The sequence below is a fragment of the Rhineura floridana genome, chromosome 10, assembly GCF_030035675.1.
Source record: "Rhineura floridana isolate rRhiFlo1 chromosome 10, rRhiFlo1.hap2, whole genome shotgun sequence".
Lineage (NCBI taxonomy): Eukaryota > Metazoa > Chordata > Lepidosauria > Squamata > Rhineuridae > Rhineura > Rhineura floridana.
In genome coordinates this window covers 87,583,483-87,606,192 of record NC_084489.1, presented here as the reverse complement: position 1 = coordinate 87,606,192, position 22,710 = coordinate 87,583,483, and the positions used below count along the sequence as shown (strand labels likewise).

Genomic DNA, 22,710 nt, shown 5'->3' with positions numbered 1-22,710 from the left:
ATACACATTTACCTGGGGGTAAGTCCCATTTAATCCAATGGAACTTATTTCTCAGTAGACCTATTGAATTGCAGCCTTGGTCTGTTCCTGTCATCACCCACTCACATCCTGACATACAATATAAATAAAAAAGAGGTTTTGCTGTAAAATGAAATAATTGTTCTGGTCATTGAAAATGGCATGCACACAGAGCATATCTGTTGTCATTGCATGTTGATCACAACCAAGTGAATGAACTCATGTAGTAGTGGGTGTTCTGGAGGAAATGAGGGACCTGTTTATTCAGCAAGGCCCAGGCCCTCAAGGTTTGTGGTGGTGCTGATTTATTATCTGTTCTGTATTTTGAATATTGAAATTTTGGGCTATATGTTCCTTCGAAAGCTTTTATTCTTTGTAAGTAACTTTGAGCGTTATGAAAAGGTGTATTATAAATGTTGAAATCAAGTCTTCCTCTTTCTGGAAATCTGAGAAATCCCAGCAATAGATCTTGAGAAGAAATATGTCTTGAAAATTCTCCTGTAGCCCTTTATCAGTGTAATCCTTTGTATTTACACTGCTTTTCATTCATATATTTTCCATACTTCAGATAAAAAGCAGCCGTAGTAATCTTATGTCATATTATGAACAAAAACACTCAAATTTCTGGTACTGGTGTACTGGAATACTTTCAAGTCAGGATGGAGGGCAACTTAAGGATTAAAAGTAACCACTTTTTAATGGTTTCAGTCCTTTTCTTGATTGGAGGATTCTGGAATTAAATTTAGGCTGCAATCCAATTCATGTCTACTCAGAAGTAAGCTCCACTGGGTTCATTGGGACTTATTCCCAAGTAAGTGTATATTGGATTGCAGCCTTAGTTATCAAGTAATTGGAGGCTGTTTCAAATATCTCCTCAAAATTTGCCAAGAACCTCTGTCACCACTTAGGTCTGACCAATGTGGTAAATCCATGTCTGAGCGTTACCACTTCAGACTGCAGATGGGACATGGAACATACCTGATGCAATACTCTGCCTTATAAACCAGATCAGCCTTCCCCAACCTGGTGCCTTCAGATTTTTTGGACTAGAATTCCCAACAACCCTGACCATTGGTTCTGCTGGTTGGGGCTGATGGGAGTTGTAGTTGAACATCATCTGGAGGGTACCAGGGTGGGGAAAACTCCACTAGATGGCAGGGAGAAATTTCTAGACTATTTTTTCTCTTACATCCAAGTTTTCTATGTGCAGGGATTTTTTTAGTTTGTATTTTTTGTGCAGAGGAACATTCTATGATGTAAGGCCTCATCTGAAGTGGTACTGCCTTCCCAAAAGAAATAACTAGTACAGTGGTCCCTTAATTTCCTGGGTATTTTGGTTTGAAGATTCTACCTGAACTGGGGAGGAGAGGTCACTAGAACAGTAGGTCAGCCTTTTCGGACTTGGGACCCACCATTTACCCCAATATGAACACGGGGCAGCCTAATTTTTCCAAGTATTCCTGTCTTTCTTTCTTCCCTTCTTTTTTCCTCCTGTTTTGCAGTTATTTACATAAAACTCTCTTCATTTTTCTCCTTTTCTCAAAAACCTTAATGTAATGGACAAAAAAGAAAATGCTTGTGTGCCCCAGTATACTAGATCCCATGTCGTTGTATGGTTCTTTATAACAGGAGTGGGGAACCTTTGACCCTCCAGATATTGCTCAACTACCATTAGCCCTAGCAAATATGGCCAATGCCAAGAATGATGGGAATTGTAGTTCAACATCTTGCATTTGCCACAAAATTTAAGGCTCCCTATAGTTTCTTTGCAGTCGTGTCTTTACCTGCCCCACACCTGACATGGGAATGGATTCTGGAAAATGGCCTTGTGCGCCAGATTAGGACCCAGAGAGGCACAACACTGATGGGATAACATCACATAGTTAAGACCTGATGGTTTTCTAAGTGCTATTGCAATGCTTAAGTGGCCTTGCAGGGTTATTAGGAAAGCAGATGCATTAAGACGTCCAAAAGAATCTCCATGTTTAACGGTTCAGAGAAAGATGCCAAAATACTCATTTAATCGTAGAGTACAGTTACATCATGGTACTTGAGTTGCAAAACTGAAACTTCGTTCAGTTGACTATCTTTGAACATTGTAGGGTTGGTTGTGCTTCGTTTGAGAAACATGTATGTAGGTTTTATAGGGCTTTTGCTACAAGCAAGCCAATGACTATCCGCATGGTTACTTATGTATAAATTATTTTAATGTTCTTCCTTATGCTCAGTTCCTCAAGGTGCCCAAATGGGGAATATTGCTCCAACCGACGGTTTCAAAGGAAGCAGCATGCAGATGTTGAAGTCATTCTGACTGAGAAGAAAGGCTGGGGGTTGAGAGCAGCGAAAGACCTTCCCTCGTAAGGCTTCCCTCATTTGAAAGGACCTTCAGCATAGCAATTTTCCATTCTTGCTCACAGCCACAGTGAAGGCTTTGTCCTTAGCAACATAGAGACTTTGCAGAAGGAGTCTATTCCCACTCCCTTGCTGTTGAAGTAGCTATAAGCAGCATGTGGGTCAGTGCTTTTCCATGAACCAGTGAACAAAGGCACTGACCTGTTTGCTTTTGCTCTTCAGAAGCCAGTGGTGAATCTGTTGGATGTTCAGAAGCATAGTTCAATCACATGCACGTACTCTAGCTTTCCCCTTCTCGGATGCGGGAGGCTGATCACAGGGAGACCAAAGGCCAGCAGGATCAAAGCTAACACCTTCACTTCATACTGCTTGCCAGGAGAAGCAGGGTGGTGCCATCTTCTATTAGGCATTACATTTTATGTTGTATTCAGTTCAAATTAGGGTGGAGCATGGGTGGAGCTTGGAGCGCATTAATAGGATCCAGGAAACTGCAAGCAGGAGCCATGGTGTATGGAGTTTGCGCTTCTTGCACATGGCATCTTTTTACACACACCTTTGAACACGTGGAAACTGCCTTATATTGAGGCAGAACATCGATCCATCTAAATCAGTGCTCTCCATTCAGACTGGCAGCAGCTCTCTAAAGCCTTAGGCAGGAGTCCCTGCTGTTTAACTGGAGATGACCAGGGACCAAATCTAGGATCTTCTTCATGCAAAGCACTGAACTTTAATGATGATAATTAATAGCATTGTCCCGTCTTATAAAATTATATAAATAATAGCTAGCATTGTTCAAACTCTCTGGATTTGGTTCAGTAATGTTTCTCTTTCTAATTGGGGTTTAGCTTGGGAGTTACTCATTTTACCACCTTTCAAATTTAATCTCCTAAAAGGTTAACAATAAAAAGGAAATAACACAAATACAAAGCAAAATGAAAAGATTTTCCAAGTTGAACGTAACTGGTCAGCAGCAGATTATTGAGCAACCACCTCAAAGGCTAGGCAAAGGAGAGAGGTTTTTAGCCAGTTCCTGGAAGCCCACATTGTTGGAGTAACTACTGCAAAGGTCCCACTTCTAGTAGAAACCAACCAATCACCACTAAGAGATGGAGTGCTGAGCACAGCCTCTCTGGCAGATCACAACGGTTCATGTGGGAGGAAGGCAGTCCCTGAGATAGTCCAGACCCAGATTATTTAGGGCATTATAGGTCAAAACTATGTTGCTACTATGCTTTAGACGTTTTTCTTTCTTTCTTGGATCTGTTTAGTAACACCTTTGTACTAGAGTACTGTGGTGAAGTGCTGGATCACAAAGAGTTCAAAACCCGAGTGAAGGAGTATGCCCGGAGCAAGAATATCCATTATTACTTCATGGCATTGAAAAATGATGAGGTGAGTGTCAAAAATCATTTTCAATACATACAGAGGCTATATGTGGTTGTGTATTGCCCAAGTACTTTTTAAGAGGTCACCGTACTTGCATGAATATATTTTTCATTTATCTCTCAGCTGTTGCAATACTTTGTCCATCAGAAGAATGTCTCAGAACTTCTCCAGAAGGGCATCTGATCCTTCTAACTGTGGCTTCCTGTTAATACAAGTAAACGTTAACACAAGTTGAATCAATTCTTTATAAGGATATTAGTATTTTCTTCAACAGTTTGGCCTAACAACATTGGAAGCAGGTGGAATTCCAGTTGAAACCACATTAAGTCTTTGAATATAGGACAGGCTCCCAATTTTTATAAAGTGGTACAAATAGATATTTTCTTTTTTAGATAATAGATGCCACCCAGAAAGGAAACTGCTCTCGTTTTATGAACCACAGCTGCGAGCCGAACTGTGAGACACAGAAAGTGAGTTGCAGGAAGAAGCTGTTGCAATTTTATGCTTGATTTTGTTGACCTAAGTGGAGGGTTATTTTATGTTACAGATCTTTTACGTGGAAGTGACCATACAGCATATTGAATGTGTTGGGTGGCCAGCACAGTGAGCGATACATTTTAAAAGGCTTTTACTCTATCCACTGGACTGGTGCACAGGGTAAGAGCATTGTAAAATGTATATCTACCACACAAAGCGTCAGCATCGGTAAGCCCTTGTGGCAGCCTTCAACTGGCCAGTTTAAATAACATAAATCCGAAGGTCAACGATAATTGTGTTAAGCAATTGCCATAAAACAATTCTGAACATAAAAAGCCCTTTTAAAACAATTCAGATAAGATATATGAGGCGGCAGGGAAAACGTACAGCCAGCAACAAGCCACATTACTTCACCTCATACAAGATCCAGAGTCAAAAAGATATTTCTTTAAACCAGTGTAAAAAATGAACTGACATCTGTGCCAGAACCATTTCTGCAGGGAAGGCATTCCAGAGGCGAGGCACCACCATGCGCTTCCCTGGCAGTAGAACTGCAAGAAAGGCCTGTCCTGCCAATCTTAAAGCCTAGACAGGTTGGTAAAAAAAAAAGGCATTATTTTAGGTATTTGGGCTCAGAGTAATTCAAAACTTTATAGGTCAATATTAACAACTTGAATTGAGCTCAGCAATGTATAGGCAACCAATGCAGGTTCTTCTGGACTGGTGTTGTGTGTGGTCTCAACTGTCTGTGCCACTCAAACAGTTTGATAGCCACTTTCTAGATTAGTTGCAGTTTGTAGACAGTCTTCAAGGGTAGCCCCATGGAGGATGTGTTACAGGAGCTCAGTTCTAAAGCTTATATAGCTGCATGACATCAGATATGCTCCAGTATTGTTTTACTCTTCATGATTTTAAACACGTTTGCTTATTTAAAAATTGCCAATTTAAAAATAAAAACATATGTGGTGCTCAAGGTGTTAAGTATGGCAAAGCTTTGGCCATGATCTTGAAATATTAGTCTTTAATTTCATTTTGTGTCCTCATTGTTGTGGTTATGAAAATATATGGGCAGCTGCTGTAAAAAAAGTTTAGAAGGCCACTTTGGAGAATTTGGGGTTTTATTTTTATCTTACGCGTTCCATCTTCTGAACTTGAGCCCCATAGGTCTTGGTACCTTATATACTCAACTGTAGACCAGAAATTTGTTGTTCTTCCCAACTTACTAGGGATTGTTACTTGAAACTGAACCTCTGTGTATGATGTGTCTTCTGAGAATGCACTATGTTCAGACAAGTGCTCAGATAATGAAGAAGGTCCTAGGGGGCAAGTCTGTAGTATCACATTTAATAAGAGTGCACTTCAGCATTATCAAGATTTTATACAAATAACTGTAAGTTTTGGCAAATTGATTAATTTGCAAGATTAACCCTGGTACTTGACAAATTCCCATTTCCATATAGATTTTAAGATCCATCCCTATTTAAAAACAAAAAAACAAAACTTGGGCAAAAGTGTGTTTTGCATGTACCACTGGCTGAGCTGTTGTGCGGTCACTGTGTTCATGAACTTTCTTACTTCCAATTGGGGGAGCTGTCAGCATTAAGATGTTTGCAAACAACAGAGCTTCTGTGACTAATTCCTTGTGAAAAACTTTACATAGGATTGGGGGGCAGGACACAGGAAGAAATCGTAAAAGGAAGCGGTGCCTCTTTCAAGGGGCAGGTTGCCGAAAGGCACAATAATTGAAGGAAGGTGCAGTCAACAGTGGGTTAAGGGAAGAGAGTTAGAGGAGGAAACGAAGCTGAAGAGAAACATTGCATTGGGGCAGAAGCAGATCAATGCTGTAATTTGGGCAGACAAAAGATCTTTTAATGAAGGGGCATTGGTAGCCAGGAAGAGCAAAGAGTCAATTTTGTATGTGTGTTGAAGTTCACAGTATTTATTATTTCAAAACATTATAAGTAGCAAACAAATGCAGAAGTTGGCTTTGTGGGCCACGTGGTTTCTAGCAGTGGCCGGCCAGGTGCACCCAGACAGCATCTGCAGTTCAGGTGTTTAGGCCTCTCAGTGTGTAAACAAAGACATGAAGGGGTGTGTCACCTTTATTGCTTTAATCCTTCACAAGTTTCAGGCTAACAGTGTGAAACAAGGAAACTCCTGCCGTCTTGAAGGATCCTCGTACAATTTATCATCCCAGGTTTTAGTTGATTCAAACAAGGAAAGCTTAGCAAACACTGTCTAAATGCTTTTTAAGATGGAAATGAATTAAGGCTGTTGCTTGCATCATCCATTTCTAATTGGATAAAAGAAATTTACAGCAATATATCTAATATAAATGGGATGCTGTGAATTCCTGGCACTGCAATTAAACAAATTTGGACATAAAGTGTGTGTTTGCTTTACTTGGGTTCTCTTGGCATAGAGATTGGTATGCTTACTGTGTTCTCCAGAGATGCAGAGCCATTTCTAGAATATATCTGCTTTTTAAAATAATAAGATACTATAGTTTATAAATATATACATTGTGCTGTAAACATGCCGTACATTTTGGTCTTCCCCACCACAGTGGACAGTGAATGGACAGCTGAGGGTTGGCTTTTTCACCACAAAGCTAGTGCCGTCGGGCTCAGAACTTACTTTTGACTACCAGTTCCAGAGATATGGGTAGGTGTTGACCTTGCTTGCTTTATTGTTTAAAAATGGCTGTCCTTGAACAAGAGCCAATAAAGTGATCTTGTGCAAGATCAATCATAGGTCATATTTTCTAACCTACAGAGGTCACTAGCTAATTTACTCATGTGTCCCCTGCTGCTGTTCTCACTTGAGGAGGGTGAGATATTATTTTTTATTATTGTTATTTTCTGCCTCTCTGTGAAGTATTCAAGATGGCTTACAGTGATGGTTAAAAATAGCACAGTATACTGTATACAAGAGTACATATCCCTACTCATAAACTGTTACTGCCATTGCATAGAATATTCGCCTGTGCTACTGGATGCTCCCTCCACCCTAGAAAGAGAATCAGTTACTTCCTCTCTAAGAAGCAGAGCAAAAGAAAACTCGAATCTTCTGACTTGCCTGAATATTTATTATTTATACATTTATTTATTAATAGCATTTGTTAGTTGCTTTTTTCCAAAAATGGGACTCAAAGCAACGTACAAAAAGGACAACAAAAACACACTGCATGTGAAATAACTTACCGCAAGTCAAACAATTGCAAAAACAATTTCAAGCAAAATAATACAATAATGGAGAAAAAACAAATGAGCTACTTTTGATTGGAGGGAGGAGGGGGGAAGTTATCTGAACAATACAAATGTTTTTTATTTAGGTGGTGAATTTTTAACTCTTTGTAATGTTGTATGCTGCCCTGAGACCATTTATGTTGTGTGAGGTGTGTATGTGTATAAAAGGCAGTTGATCGCTCTTCATGTGAGAGCAATCATAGGGTCAGTTTTCAAGTTATTTAATATCTACTTACCTGTAAACCTTTATTAGGTTTAATAAATAAACTTAATATATAATTTATAATTAATAAATCATTTTGTATTGTGATTTTGTAAATTCTTTAAAAATATGTGGTGGTGAGTGTTGGAGATGTCAGACATAAGACACAGGCATTAAATCACATTTGGCAGATTGTTAATATGGAGTACTTTCTGGGTTGTCCTCTTGCATAAATGATGAGCATGTTGTAAAGACTGAACTCTTAACCACACCTGAGAGCAGCAAAGGACAATTTATTTGACAAGTAAGAACAAGAGATAAAGCTAGAGAATAGATAGTGTAAAAGGAAAGGGTGGCGGGAGTTCAAACTCAAGGGAAGGTTTTGAGCTTCTGGTGGTGTCCATGACAATAATGATGCATTCTGCTGTGCCACATGCAGCCCTCGAAGGCCTTCAGTGTGGTCCACATGGGTGCCCAAATTGCCTTCCCCAGCCAAATGTTGCTGCCTTTCCAAGTAAATCACACTTCCCCTAGCCTGCCAAACAGGTGTGGAACACAGTGCCTTCCAACTCCCAAGGAACCGATTCAGGAGAATACCATGGTCAGTAGTATCAAAAGCCGCTCAGAGGTCTCTAATCTAAATTGGATATGTGTAAGACATGAGCAGAGAAGAATAAAACTGCAAGAAAAGCAGATAGTTGAGCATTTCATACATCCAATTTTTTCCACCCTTTTTCCTGAGAAGCTTGTCCAAGCCTGGGATTCTACCAGGAGCATTATAAAACCTTCCTATATGTTTTTGGTTTGGAGGTTGAGCTGGCAAGGGGTGTTCCAGTTTCTTAACAAATATTTGACTGTTGGTCACAGGATAGAGCAGTCATTGAGGTGAATTCTGTATTTTAGTATGAAAATTATGTGCTTAAGATCTTGTTAATTATGTGCGGATTTAAAACAGCAAAGAAGCGCAGAAGTGTTTCTGTGGTTCTGCCAACTGTCGGGGTTACCTTGGTGGAGAAAACAGGGTCAGCATTAGAGCTGCAGGAGGCAAAATGAAGAAGGAGCGGTCTCGCAAAAAGGATTCGGTAAGTGTTAGAGGGCAGGGAAGGAGATATTTTATTTTTGTTTTCTAGGACACATCATTAGAAGACACAATTCACTAGAAAAGACAATCATGCTGGGAAAAACAGAAGGAAGTAGAAAAAGAGGAAGGCCAAGCAAGAGATGGATTGACTCCATAAAGGAAGCCACAGACCTGAAGTTACAGGATCTGAACAGGGTGGTTCATGAGAGATGCTCTTGGAGGTCACTGATTCATAGGGTTGCCGTAAGTCGTAGTCGACTTGGAGGCACATAACAACAACAAAGTACACTGGGGCTTTCATGTGTACCACTGTGGTGGCAAGGTTTTACAAAATTGGCCATTGGTTTTCATATTCCTTCCTGGGACTTTTTCAAAAGGCAAAATTTGGGTAGGTAATCCTCTGCTAGGTTCAATGGTCAGATGCGCCAAACCTACAAATCCCTGTAGCTCTTACTGTCATTCAGAGGGACTTGAGCCTACAAAGTTACAGTAGCAAGTGGGACGGATCTGTCCAGCAATGTTGGCCATCAGCTAAAATCCCTTTTACTACCATGTCGTTTTTAGTCTGTTTTTGACACCACCTTCTGTTGACTTGCAAAAGCTATCCCCAGTTACCTTTGTTGTCGTTCCGTGCCTCCAAGTCGACTACGACTTACGGCGACCCTGTGAATCAGTGACCTCCAGCAGCATCTGACCCAGTTACCTAACTAAGGCCTAATTTCCAAGTTATCTTTTTGGTACAGTTGTTTTTCTCTCATGACCAGCTCCCACTTCATATCAATAATGTTGAATTCTTTGCATCTTGTGGTTGATTCCTCTGCTAGTGTTGTGCCTTCATTGCTGATAACGGAAAATAGCAACATGGTTCAAGCAACTCACTTGATTTTTTTTTATTTTTCGCTGGGATAATAATTTATCTGAATTCAATTTTTAGCATTTTGTACTGGTGTTGAATTAGCAGCTTTTGCTGGAATTACAGAATTATCAGGCTGGAAAAGACTCAAATGTCATTTAGACCAGTGTCCTGAAATTGAAACCATTCTCGCCTATCCCATCCCCATACCCAAATATTCTGAACAAATTTGGCCCTGTAAGAGAAAGGGCACATCTTCATCATCTGGATGCAAAGAACAAGCATGGTCAAGATCACCTGTGTCTCCTGTAGGGTGTGATGATTGACTTGACTTGAAATGACTGGACTTTAGTACAAGATAAATGCCAGTTCAAGCTGATGGAGTCTGCCTGGGCCAGGGGGACAACTTTTGTACAACTTTTCTTTTTGGTTTTGGTAGGTGGATGGAGAATTAGAGGCACTCCTGGAGAATGGAGAAGGGCTTTCAGATAAGAATCAAGTTCTTAGTTTGTCCCGGCTGATGGTGCGAATTGAGACCCTAGAGCAAAAGCTCACCTGTCTCAAACTTATACAGGTGAGATGATTCTTTATTTTACTTGGCCAGGAGATGGTTGCCAAAGAAGTTAAATTCTAACATATTTCACTTTAATTGTGAGGCTGAGAGGTTTTGAGAGACTGAGGTATAGCAGGAGCTGGAGGGCAGGCACATTTCCAACTTCAAAATGTTTTATCTGTCATTGCACCTAAATACGGGCTTTTGCTTATGGTGGGTTTACATGCCCTCCAACCATTAGTACAATCCAGTTTGGCCTTTATTCGTTCTTTTATGTAGTGCATCATCTAATTTAATCTCCTGCCTTATTAATATAATATATAAGGACTGTCATATTTTTTATTACTTCTGTTCTCTGCCTTACAGGGGACCTGTGTGTTCCGCTTAGTGCAAGGGAGAGATCTGGCTGGTTCTGGTCTTTCTATTTTCAAAGGAGGAACAGCCACTGTTCCTTTGTCCCTTTAGCCATTGTGCAATCTGAAAACTGTTGTTGTAACAAACTCAGTCTAACCAGATTGTGTCTGCATAAGATCTCCTGCACTCCATCTTCTTACAAATTGCAGGCTTTGGGCTTTTCTCTCATGTGGTTCTCCTCTCGCCTGCTTACCCAGATGTGGGCTGCAGATTAGATACCCCTGATCTATTCAGCATTACAGAGTAGACTGAGAATGCAGTTAGTGCATAAATGTATGACGCCAATCTGTGGAAGCGGCACCTCAAATGCTTCAGGCTCCACGGGGAAATAAGCTCAAAGCCGTGCCTGCCCCAAATGAGGATCCAACAAGCCAAATGCAGTTGCTCACAGCTGAATGAGGTGTAGCATTAAGTATAAGATCAGGGGCTCCCCAGCCCCACATGCCCTTCTCAGGCAGTACAATCACAGCTTCTCAAGAGCCCCCCTTTTCAGGCCTTGGGATTTGAGGAGTGAAAGGTCCAGGGGCTGCTTTAAAAGGACAGTCACAGCCAAATCTTTTGTACCTGATTCCTGGTGGATCTTCACAAAATGTATGCAAAACTAGCACAATTGCCTTTTGCAGCAACAGAGACTGACAACAGAAATCTCCTGGCATTACTGAGTGAATTAACCCCTGTAGTGGGACAGGAAGCCATTGCCTCTATTCAGACTGAAATGAATAGAATCGAAGTATTGTAATTCAGGAGTTTCAGTCTGGAGCCTCTCTTTGGAATTCCTTTTGGCTGCTGGAGGCTGGCCCATTTAGGGCACACCAGTCTCAGTCGGCCCTTAGCCAGCCCTCACCTCCCTACCTTCTTACCTACAATTAATCCAGGTTTGTGGTGTTGCCTGTCAACTTCCTTGTCCTTAGTTTCAGTGTTGTCCCTTGTAGAACTCAGCAAGGAGGAGGAAGAGGATGGGGAACAAACCTAGAACTAATTGGCTCTACCTGTCATTGGCTCTGACTTCACTGCTGGCTTCCCTGCCTTTTGCCCCACCAGTCCTAAATGGCACCAGCCACCAGGAGTAAGTTGCCCAGAACCACACAGTGAGGTCTCCCAGGTTAAGAATCCTGTATGATAATAATTCCCAGCTCTCCAAACCAAGGATGTGTTTGTTGTTTAGTGGGAAGCCATTCCATCTGGTGGTGGTACATATCAAACTTTTTCAAAGCTGGAGTCTTGTTTGTGTGCTCTTTTGCCTTTTGTTTTGTTAAGTAGCTGTTGGCTTTATTCTGCTGGTTTGCAGTGACCACGAAGAAGTTGCTGTATGATCTCTTGGTCATTTTCTTCCCTTTCTCTTTTTGAAAGAATACTCATTCTCAGGCCTGCCTGAAGTCCTTCTTGGAATGCCACGGCTTGTCCCTTCTCTGGATTTGGATGGCAGAGCTTGGCGACGGCAGGGGAAATACAGCCAACAACTTGAAGCTCCAGCTAGAGGTCAGTGACTGCCTTGGAATGGCCATGTTGCTGCATCCATGTGTGCAGATTTTCAAAAATAGCTACACAATAGTTAAGCCAAGCTTCTAGTTCTAGCTCCTTGTCAGCCACAGGCCTCTATGGCTTCTCTCATTCCAACCAATCTGTGAAGAAGCAATTTGCCATTCTAAGAATCTTGGGAAAATGTGTTTGATGTCTGCTGAAGGTTCAGAAGCCTTTGCTCTTCCTACTCTCCCATGGTTCCTGTTTCCCATTTCTACTGCTGCCCCATGCCATTTATTCCCAACATCTGACCTAAGCCTTGCTCTCTACCATACCACTCATTAGCAAAACAATTGGAAAAATGAAATGTTAGTGACTAGATTGTGCAAGTAAAATATAGGCAAATTCTCTTAATAGATGGAGTTCACAGTGCAGAGATGTGTTTCTGTGGTTCAGAGCCTGGATTTTTGAATGCACGTCGGTGGTTGTGTTTTTATTTGAAAGACTAAAGCATTCACTCTAGTGTGTTTGGCATGTAAGCAATGAAGTTAGAGAGGCCTTTTCAGAGGCCAGGTCTTCATCTGCTTACATCCTCATATTATTTGCTTTCCTTTGATTTTGATTTTTATATTTATCTTTTCCTTTGGTTCTTGTATGTGTGACCTCCCCAGATATCCCTGGCATTGTATAATTGCACATTTGTGATTTAATTTACCTATTCTTTTTTTAAGGGAATTTTTTTCTGATTTCATGACATAAATTTCAGTCTACAACAACACTTAAGCAGAGTGTCCCTTTCTTCTAAACCATGGGTTTGAGCGTTAGGAACAAGCTGTGGGATCATGCACTGCCCTCCCCCCTTAACCATGCCTTTCCCCTTGATTTCCTTTTTAACAATAACCATCATTTGCTATGCCACCCAAATCTACAAACTACGGTTAGCACTTTCCCCTCCAAAATAAAATTGGAAACCATGCTTTGAAATGGGCTTCTGATTCTGGTTTGAAGGGCACTTGCTAACCATACTTTGCTGATTCAGACGTCACAGTAAATTATGGTTAGTGTTAAGAAGGAAAGGAAAGAGGGATAGAGGATGTGTGAGCCTGCAGCTTGTTCATGATCCTCCAAAGATGGTTTGAAGGATATTCTGAATGGAGCCTCAGTTTGGGTGTCAGCAGAACAAACAGTGAAGGCTGATTTTGTAGGGTCTGTTACCTCTTGGAAAACTTATTGTAACCCAACTGACCATTCCTGAAAGTTTATAGTTGCCATTTCATGTTCTGTGATCAGATTTTGAAGACTTTGGAGCTTTTGCCTATTCCCAATAAAAACATGTTGGAGGAGAGCAAAGTGCTTCCGATTATCCATCGCTGGGCCCAGACTAAGTCTGCTATTCCACAACTCAGTGAAGGAGATGGTTATTCCAGTGAGAACACATCACGGGCCCATACTCCTCTTAATACACCTGATCCTTCCACAAAGCCTAATGCGGAGGGCGACACGGACACCCCTAAGAAGCTTGCTTTTCGAAGGCTTAAAATCATAAGTGAAAACAGTATGGACAGTGCCATCTCGGATACTACCAGTGAGATTGAGTTGAAGGAGGGCAAAGAGGACCTTGAGCATCCAGACAGTGTCCCAACAGAGACAGCAGAGGAACAGCCACTGCAACAAGAGCCCAGCAAGGAGGCAGTTGTTGAGGACTCGGCAGACACCAGCAGATCTCAGACTGTTGAGCAGGAGGTTGAACCTGAGACAGAGATGAAAGAGAGCAGTACCACAAAGCTGGAGGAATCTGTTGCTGCAGAAACCCCGTCTCAGGATGAAGAGGAGGGTGTGTCAGATGTGGAGAGTGAGAGGAGTCAAGAACAAACTGATAAAATAGTGGATGCGAGTGATTTGGCTACCAAACTTCTGGACTGCTGGAAAGACCTAAAAGTAAGTTGGCTTCTCTGTAGCAGTTGCTTTTATCATTTAGAAGTGGAGGTAATGGAGGTTTCTCACAATTTACTTGTTTCTTTGTGCAAAGTATGTGTGTCCCAAATGGTTGCAGATTCCCACTTTTCTTTTAGGAAAAAAGAAATTTATCTTCCAAATGGGTCAGACTAAGACTATATTTTTAAAAAGTAAAATGCTTGTAGAGAGAACCTTAGAAGCATAACCATGAACTTTTTTCCTCACCCCTAACACCCTGCCCCCTTAGCTTCCCTCCTTTTCACCAAATAGTTTTGAACAATCAGCAAAACATGAAGATTGGAAAACAAATAAGTTATACAAAGCCTCACAATGCAGTTTGCCTACTCTAATCCCAGAGTGGCATTTAGGGGGCCCTTCTTGGTAAAATCTGGTTTGGGGGTGGGTGGGATTTGTTGTTCACATGGCAAACAAGTGGAAAGCCCTTCCATTAGAAAATTATTTGCCCAAAAGTCATCCAGAAGTATTCTGTTTTTCCTTTTGAAATGAAATGGTCAGCACTTCGTTACCTGGCAGTTAGCTAGAATATTAGCAAAACAGAAATACTTCAGCTTCCCAAAGAGAGCATTTCTTCCATTGGCATAATATTGGTCATCTTTGACCTTAAATTTCCTGATGTGCCTTCAGATGCCCGTTTTCAAGACACCTTTGCAAGCAGCTGTTCATAAATGAAATGATCGACAGGTTTTTTTTGCTAAAAGTGGTAAGGCACAACAATAATATGCAATAGGAATTTGAGCCCACGTGGCAGAAAAGTGAACTATTTATTGCCTGTCCTGAAAACTCATGCTGTCTGCTGTGAGGCCTTTGAGAAATGCTGCGGTCCTGTTTTGCTGTTGCAAGAGTAGTTAGCATGGAAATAGTCACGCTGCCGACATTGTGTGTGATGTCTTGCTGCTTTCTTTGTTAGCCTATTACAGAGGTTCTCAAAATGTTGTCTGTGGACCACTGGTGGTCCATGGCATGTCCAGGTAGCTGGTATAGCCCAGTAGGGAGGAGAGCCTGGCTGGGAGTCCAGAGTCTGTGAGTTCCAATCCCCGCTCGTGTCTCCTGGGCGTCAAGGGCCAGCTAAAGATCTCCCCACAGTGAATGGCTCAGGGGTGACACGCCCCGCCATCTGTGCAGCCGTGGGCAAGCGGCAGAGTCCCAAGGAGCCCAGTTGCCCCCCAGCTGGCAGTTGCAGACAAGGCAAGGGCTGGTTTGTGCAGCTGTGGCAAGCTGAGCAGGCCCTAGCCAGCGGGGGAGGACTGGCCTCAGAGGGAGGCAATGGGAAACCCCCTCTGAATACCGCTTACCATGAAAACCCTCTTCATAGGGTCGCCATAAGTTGGGATCGACTTGAAGGCAGGCCATTCCATTTTCCATGGCGTGTCCACATTAAATATTCGTATTGATTTTAATTGTATTTTTATTGCTTCTTTTATTGTATTGTATTACAAATTGTAATACAATAACATACAAGGAATATAGAAGCAATAAAAATACAATTAAAATCATACAGCATCTAGCAGACTGCATTGCAATTGCTACAACAGGCAGAAAAATCATGAAGTGCTCCATTAAGGGCATCAGCAGTTTTCAAGTGGTCGGGAGGGGGGGGGAGTTTGGGAACCACTGGCCTAGCAGGAGGAAGGGGGGGAGTGGCAGGAGACGGTGAGACCTGATCATACCTGCTGCCTCTCACATGTCAAAAGATTCAAACTACCAATCCTCCCCCTGGCCCCGGCTATCAGCTGCTAAGCGAGGGCAGAATTGCGATTTCTCCAATTTGCTGCTTCCGTTCTCCTTAGCAGGGCTGTGGAGTCGGAGTTGTGGAGGTGGAGTCGGGAGCAATTTTGGGTGGAGTCGGAGTCGGTAGAAATGTTCCGACTCCTTCATAAATGGCAAATGTATATTAACTAGTAATAACAAATTTACTGTAGTAAAATGGTAGCACAAGGCATTTCATCACCACCACGTGCATCTTTTTTGAACTACAACTCCCACGAGCCCAATCCCTGGGGCTGATGGGAGTTGTAGTTTAAAAAAGTAACTTTTCCAAGCTCTGGATTCACGTGGTGGTGATGAAATGCCTTGTGCTACCATTTTACTACAGTAAAATTGTTATTACTAGTTAATATACATTTGCCATTTATGAAGGAGTCGGAGTCGGACAGTAGAAAAATAGAGGAGTCGGAGTCGAAGGTCTGGCGTACCGACTCCACAGCTCTGCTCCTTAGTAGCCATTTCAGGAGATACGTGGGTAGATTCAGTGGTACCAGCATCTGAACCCTATGGCTGAGGAAGACAAATTACATTGGAGCCCAGAGACTGTGCAGGAAAGAGACTGAGGCCGCATTGGCAGGCATCCCATTCCTAAACATTCAGCTCATTGATGCTTCTAAGAAAAGTACTAAACAGTGTTATGCACACGTCAGAGTGGCCCACTTCTAAAACTAGGCATAATTATTTTTCTCTTTATCTGAAGGATTGTTGAAGTGATTATTTTTCAAGTAAGGTAGATGCAGAGAAGACATGCAGTTGCTTCTCTGACGACCCCCCCCCCCCCCGAGAAGCGCTTGAACCGATTTGGTCCATGTATTTGTAGAAACAAATAAATCAGGAGAGAGGTATTCTACACAGAGAGCTTTTTTAAAAAAAAGCAAACTAATGTCTGTGATTCTCAGAGTAACTTGAGCTGTATATGTAGAATGAGTGTGGGGTTAAAAACCTTGTTTCTGTCAGTGGAATGAGAGAACTACTAACCAAGTGGATAATTAATAATAATACATGTAAAGCTGTCAGATTGCTTAAAAATCAGGTTGTGTATCTTGTTCTTTCTGCCTAGAGTCCGTGCAGAGTATATTGCATCTTGAATTGGCAACTTGCTTAGGCTTTGTTTGAGAGAGCGTTTTTTCTACCCAGAGAAGGGAGCCGGCCTTGGACTTGCATACATCTTGTCCTTCTCTGTGCCCAGATACATTTTTTTTGTTTGGTATGGCCTAGTACAATACTGGTTTATCTGTACCCAGAAGCTCCCCAAACCAGTGTTCTGAGCCCAGATTAAAATAGAATGGCTGTAAACCAGTTCAGGGAGCTCCTGGGTATAGGTGAGCCCAGCACATGTCACTTTTTACCCAAGCAGAGGACATTGCGAGCATGTAGCTCTCTCTCTTGTCACAAACACTTTTCCGCTTGATGTATAAACAGTGTTTAGTTTGTCAAGACTCAGGGTTGTGTATGTGTGATTTGTAATCCCCATACCTACTTGTCACTCTGTGCCCTGCACTGGGAATTGAAGGGAAAACCCATACCTAGTAGTAGAAGAAAATCCTAAGAGCTGTTCAGTTGTGTCTCAGCTGTGTCTTAGTTTGAGGATTCATGAAGCTTAATCTTGGTGGGGGTTAGCATGAAAGAATAGTTTTCTTGCAAAGCTATATTTTCTCTCTCTCTCTTTGTCTCTCCCCACCCCTTCCTTTTGGGATAGTCCTTGCTCAAGAGCAGTTTGCTCAAATCTGTGGTCAGCTATGGAATCATTATCTATTAAAAGTCACTGTTACATATTTTAAAGCCCTTTTTATATCCTGTTGTGTATCACATCATATAATATTGAGAAAGTAAATACATGGTTTAAAATATTAGTGATTGATATATGGATGTAACTGACAGAGTTTCCGATCTGCCATACTGTGATCTGTACTCAATGTATTCATAAAACCAAGAGTCTTTCTTATATTCCTGTGTTTTGAGCTACTACATGACAACACTGAATATAATCTCTCCTGCACTTTATCATTGTGCTAAGAGTTAGCTGCTTCTGTCGGATATTACCAGTGTTGTGTTTTGGACTTGGCCATTTGAGAATTTCATCTCATGGAAGATGCTGGCAAACAGCATTCTTTTTACCAAGTGAAAGAAAATAGTTGGCACACATCATCCCTGAGATAGACATGTAGCCCCTTTGTCCTGTTCCATGACCAAATTAGTTGATGTTGATTGTCTTAGAGTCTTCCAACCCCATCTTAGGAGTGCTGGTCATCTATGTAGTGCTTTGAAAGCATTGGGCGGGAGGGTGTGAAAAGCTTGTAACATAAAGCCATGTCCTTCCCGACCTCTTAATGCTGACCCCCTTGTAGTAATTTCAACCATTTCCATCCAGCTTCTCAGGGCAGCAAGGAGCTTGTTAACATCATCCCCAGCTGACCATGCGTCTCCTTTTCTCAACTTCATTTTCAACTCCACCCTGAAGAAAGGAGAGAACGTAGCGTGCGTACTGTGAAGAAAACAGGAAGATGGTTGGGAAGCTGGATGATGCATGAGAAATATAATAGGTGGAAAAGAGAGGACAGAGGTGGCTAACTCATTGATGCCGACGTAATTTTGGTGCGTCCATTGCCGGCAATGGATGTCGCTCTGGGAGAATACCCCTATTCCTGGCGGGGAAGGATCGAGTGAGCTATTCCTTTTTTTATATATATACCTCTTCACACAAAAGACAGCTGCCATGGCTTGGACATTCAAGGCCTTTATGGGCTTGAATCCAGGATGAATATCAACAAGGCAGCACACAATCCACTGAAACCACACACAGCACACAAATCCAGAAGGATACGTTTTCAGCATGGGTTTCTGCAGGCATTTCCCATCAACTTAGGAAATGATGCACGTGTCTCCCTGTGCTGAAAATGTACTCCAGACTGGAATAACCATTCAACAGGAAATAGCTAAAAACCAACATATACTTTGTTTAGCCAACATGAAGACCTGCAATTTGACCAATGTCCTTTTGGGCATAGGAGAAACAGGTAAGTGTCCCAGGAAGGACAGATGAAAGTATAGGAAACACCACAACATCTCTAAGGTATGATGGCTAATGATTCCATTGCTGGCCACCTCTCAACATTTGAATGGTGAAGGGGCTGGTGGGCTTCCGTGACCACAAATTGTGGGAGGTATTCACCTCTTCCACTAGAATACTTGGATGGATCATGAAATGATGTTTTCAATCCAGCATATAGACCAAGGGCCACTTTCATCAATATGTAGGTGGTGTGGTAGTCATTAGGTGGTTAGTTGCTCTGTTATTTTCTGGTGAGATCTTGGAGTACTTCACTGTGGCCAGAATAAGGCTAGCCCTGGATTATTTCAGCATAATGCTTCCTTGAAGCTAGTTTCATACTCTGGGTGTATGTTAGGATAGTATCCTTGCAGTCACTCAGTTGTCCATGCATTTGGATAGGGGTGCATGAGGTAGTGATTAGTTAAAAAATATCCCTGGAAATTGCCACTTCTTCACAGGAAGCAGCAATTTCCTTGGAGCATTTGGTGGAGTTTCTTTCTTACTGTTCAGACTAAGAACACAGAAATGGCATTCTAGTCCTCTTAAGATAATTTATTGGATTTAGGCTATGCTGCTGACATACCAACTCTGTTACTGGTCTAGGAATTGCTTGGGGCTTGTAGGTTTGTTTAAAAAAAAGGTTTGCAGAGAGTAATGGCTTCTCCAGTTCTTGCTCTCTCTCTCTGTCCCATTTCCAATCTTAGTCCCTTTACTTTGCACCATTCACAACCTTCTCTCCACTTAGTTGCTTTCAGTTAGTCAATGTAACAAGACCTCCCAGCTATTAACTGTGCTCCATCCCATGTGGGGTGCTGCATAGTGATGGTTAAGAAAAAGTGAGAGCATACGTTGGCCATCCTTGGCTAAGCTATTTGCTACATAGCGCATGCCCTAAGATGCACTAAACACATGCCAAGGAGGACATCTCTGGAGCTGTAATCTGCGCTATGGTCATGTTGCTGCATGTTTGCCTTATAGTCACTTGAATATGTGTGGCATAAAAGTGATTGTGGCCTGGGCCCCATTTCGGGGCTATCTTGCAAACACTAACGTCTTTTGCTGTGGAATCTGCCCCACTAGCTCATGTTGGACTGATGTGGGGCCATTTAACATTAGCAGTTCCATCTGCGAGGATATGTCCAGCAGGCTTTTGTGAATCCTATGTAGAGCTTGAGGCGTTCATGGCTGCTAATTTTTCTAGAACTTTACAAGAGTTGAAACTTTAAAAAAAAAAAATCAGTTCTCTTTTGTTAGAGATTTAACACTTCAGTGTTTCATCTCAGTATTTCAACTCTTCAAAATGTTCTGAACAGAGGGGTGTGCGGAGAATTTACATAACAAAAATGGCTCGGTACTACTGTTGGAACAAAGCAGCTTGGGTGATTATATAGCTTCATGCTATTTTAGGTGGTGGTGTGGGACAGATCTGAAGATGCAAAGTATGTACAGGAAAAGAGGCAACAGCCTAGACTGAAAGACATGAGGAGGGAATCCCATAGGCTATTCTGTTAGCGGCCTTCCAAAGACAAAGGGATGCTTCAGGTTGGATTGGTGAAGGCAAATGACCAGTTCCTTCTCCCATATTCGTGTGTCTCACTAGATTTTCTGCCTCTAGCACTCACCCTTGCACTGTGTGTTACTGTTTATCTTTAAACTAAAAACTAGCATGTAGCCCTTTTGTACTAACATTTTGTTTGTATTGTTTGTGCCAAAGATAAGTTCTTTTTTAGCTTGTGGTGCAAACCAGTTGAGCAGGTGGGTGTGAGGGGGAAAGTAGAATTAAGAAAGCATGAAGGCCAAAGTAGGTAAATAAATAAAACACAAAGCTTTGTGCTAATGGCAATCTAAATGCCCCCCAATTCCCAGCGCTCTTAGGAAGAGGATGCTAAGCATGTTGGAGAAAAAGATCATTAGAGAAGGGGAAATAGAAACACTCACCTAGCCTGCATTGTGGTGAAGTTATAAGCCAGTGGAGGACGCATGACTCTGATTTTTCAGAGTGATTTTTCATTTTCCCCAGATAGCAACCATGGACAGTGGGAGACATTTTCTCATTTTGCCAAAGGATAACATTCCCCCCTTATTTTTCGTACCCACTTTCTTTTATGCTTATTCCCAGATAGTAGACTTAATAAAGTTTCTTAACCTTCATTTCTACTGCAGGAATATATTTTTTTATTTGGCCTTGCAGCAACAATAGCAAAGCAGAAGGAATTTATTGGTTAGACCTCTCTGTATGTTTTGTTTAAGCCCCTTATGAAAACAGAATAATCTCATATGTAACTTGGAGACAGACTACATTTGGAGACAGACTGCATTTGGAGTCTTTCTTTTTCCTTATAATAATGCTTAAGCAGGCACTCAGATTTCCGTAATAAAGTTCATGTGTAATGCCAAAATGTTTTGGTATTTCGCTTATGGTTCTTTTGTTGTATTAAATGTATTACAGATTATTCTATGTCCAAAAATAAAACCAAGTTACCATTGGCCTACATCCCAACTGGCTAGTAGTTGTGCTTTATGTTAAGGAGGTGTAAGTTGTTTTTGATGTGGAACAGAGCAGAAAAATGACAGAGCAATGTCTCCAATACATATATGAACTTTAACTTGCTTTCCTGTCGTAACTTAATTTCATATGCTGGTTTATAGTCTATCACATACCCAAAACTCAGAGCAGATAACAGTATATAATTGGCAAGTTCTGTGTACTATTATATATGATAGCATTTTAAGGGTGAATAAATATAAGCTTACAAACAGATCCTCCTGCCATAGTTACTTTGAGCCCGTTCACACATGACATTGTTCATCCTCGTAAACATAAGAACATAAGAACATAAGAAGAGCCTGCTGGATCAGGCCAGTGGCCCATCTAGTCCAGCATCCTGTTCTCACAGTGGCCAACCAGGTGCCTGGGGGAAGCCCGCAAGCAGGACCCGAGTGCAAGAACACTCTCCCCTCCTGAGGCTTCCGGCAACTGGTTTTCAGAAGCATGCTGCCTCTGACTAGGGTGGCAGAGCACAGCCATCATGGCTAGTAGCCATTGATAGCCCTGTCCTCCATGAATTTGTCTAATCTTCTTTTAAAGCCATCCAAGCTGGTGGCCATTACTGCATCTTGTGGGAGCAAATTCCATAGTTTAACTATGCGCTGAGTAAAGAAGTACTTCCTTTTGTCTGTCCTGAATCTTCCAACATTCAGCTTCTTTGAATGTCCACGAGTTCTAGTATTATGAGAGAGGGAGAAGAACTTTTCTCTATCCACTTTCTCAATGCCATGCATAATTTTATACACTTCTATCATGTCTCCTCTGACCTGCCTTTTCTCTAAACTAAAAAGCCCCAAATGCTGCAACCTTTCCTCGTAAGGGAGTCGCTCCATCCCCTTGATCATTCTGGTTGCCCTCTTCTGAACCTTTTCCAACTCTATAATATCCTTTCTGAGATGAGGCGACCAGAACTGTACACAGTATTCCAAATGCGGCCGCACCATAGATTTATACAACGGCATTATGATATCGGCTGTTTTATTTTCAATACCTTTCCTAATTATTGCTAGCATGGAATTTGCCTTTTTCACAGCTGCCGCACACTGGGTCGACATTTTCATCGTGCTGTCCACCACAACCCCGAGGTCTCTCTCCTGGTCGGTCACCGCCAGTTCAGACCCCATGAGCGTATATGCGAAATTCAGATTTTTTGCTCCAATATGCATAATTTTACACTTGCTTATATTGAATTGCATTTGCCATTTTTCCGCCCATTCACTCAGTTTGGAGAGATCTTTTTGGAGCTCTTCGCAATCCCTTTTTGTTTTAACAACCCTGAACAATTTAGTGTCGTCAGCAAACTTGGCCACTTCACTGCTCACTC

At 41.8% G+C, this 22,710-nt stretch overlaps 1 protein-coding gene across 4 annotated transcripts in view; it reads left to right on the top strand.

Moving 5' to 3' along the window:
* SETD2 (SET domain containing 2, histone lysine methyltransferase) overlaps window positions 1-22,710 on the top strand; it is an 86,400-nt gene that overhangs the window by 31,066 nt on the left and 32,624 nt on the right. For 3 of the 4 annotated variants that reach the window (XM_061586604.1, XM_061586605.1, XM_061586603.1), the window contains 8 exons: window positions 2,247-2,375; window positions 3,639-3,762; window positions 4,149-4,226; window positions 6,800-6,897; window positions 8,639-8,765; window positions 10,057-10,191; window positions 11,935-12,063; window positions 13,336-13,983. In XM_061586604.1, the coding sequence (XP_061442588.1) occupies window positions 2,247-2,375; window positions 3,639-3,762; window positions 4,149-4,226; window positions 6,800-6,897; window positions 8,639-8,765; window positions 10,057-10,191; window positions 11,935-12,063; window positions 13,336-13,983 (1,468 nt within the window). Of the gene's footprint in view, window positions 1-2,246; window positions 2,376-3,638; window positions 3,763-4,148; window positions 4,227-6,799; window positions 6,898-8,638; window positions 8,766-10,056; window positions 10,192-11,934; window positions 12,064-13,335; window positions 13,984-18,157; window positions 18,450-22,710 lie in introns of those variants that run through there. The other variant, XM_061586606.1, reaches the window with a different exon arrangement.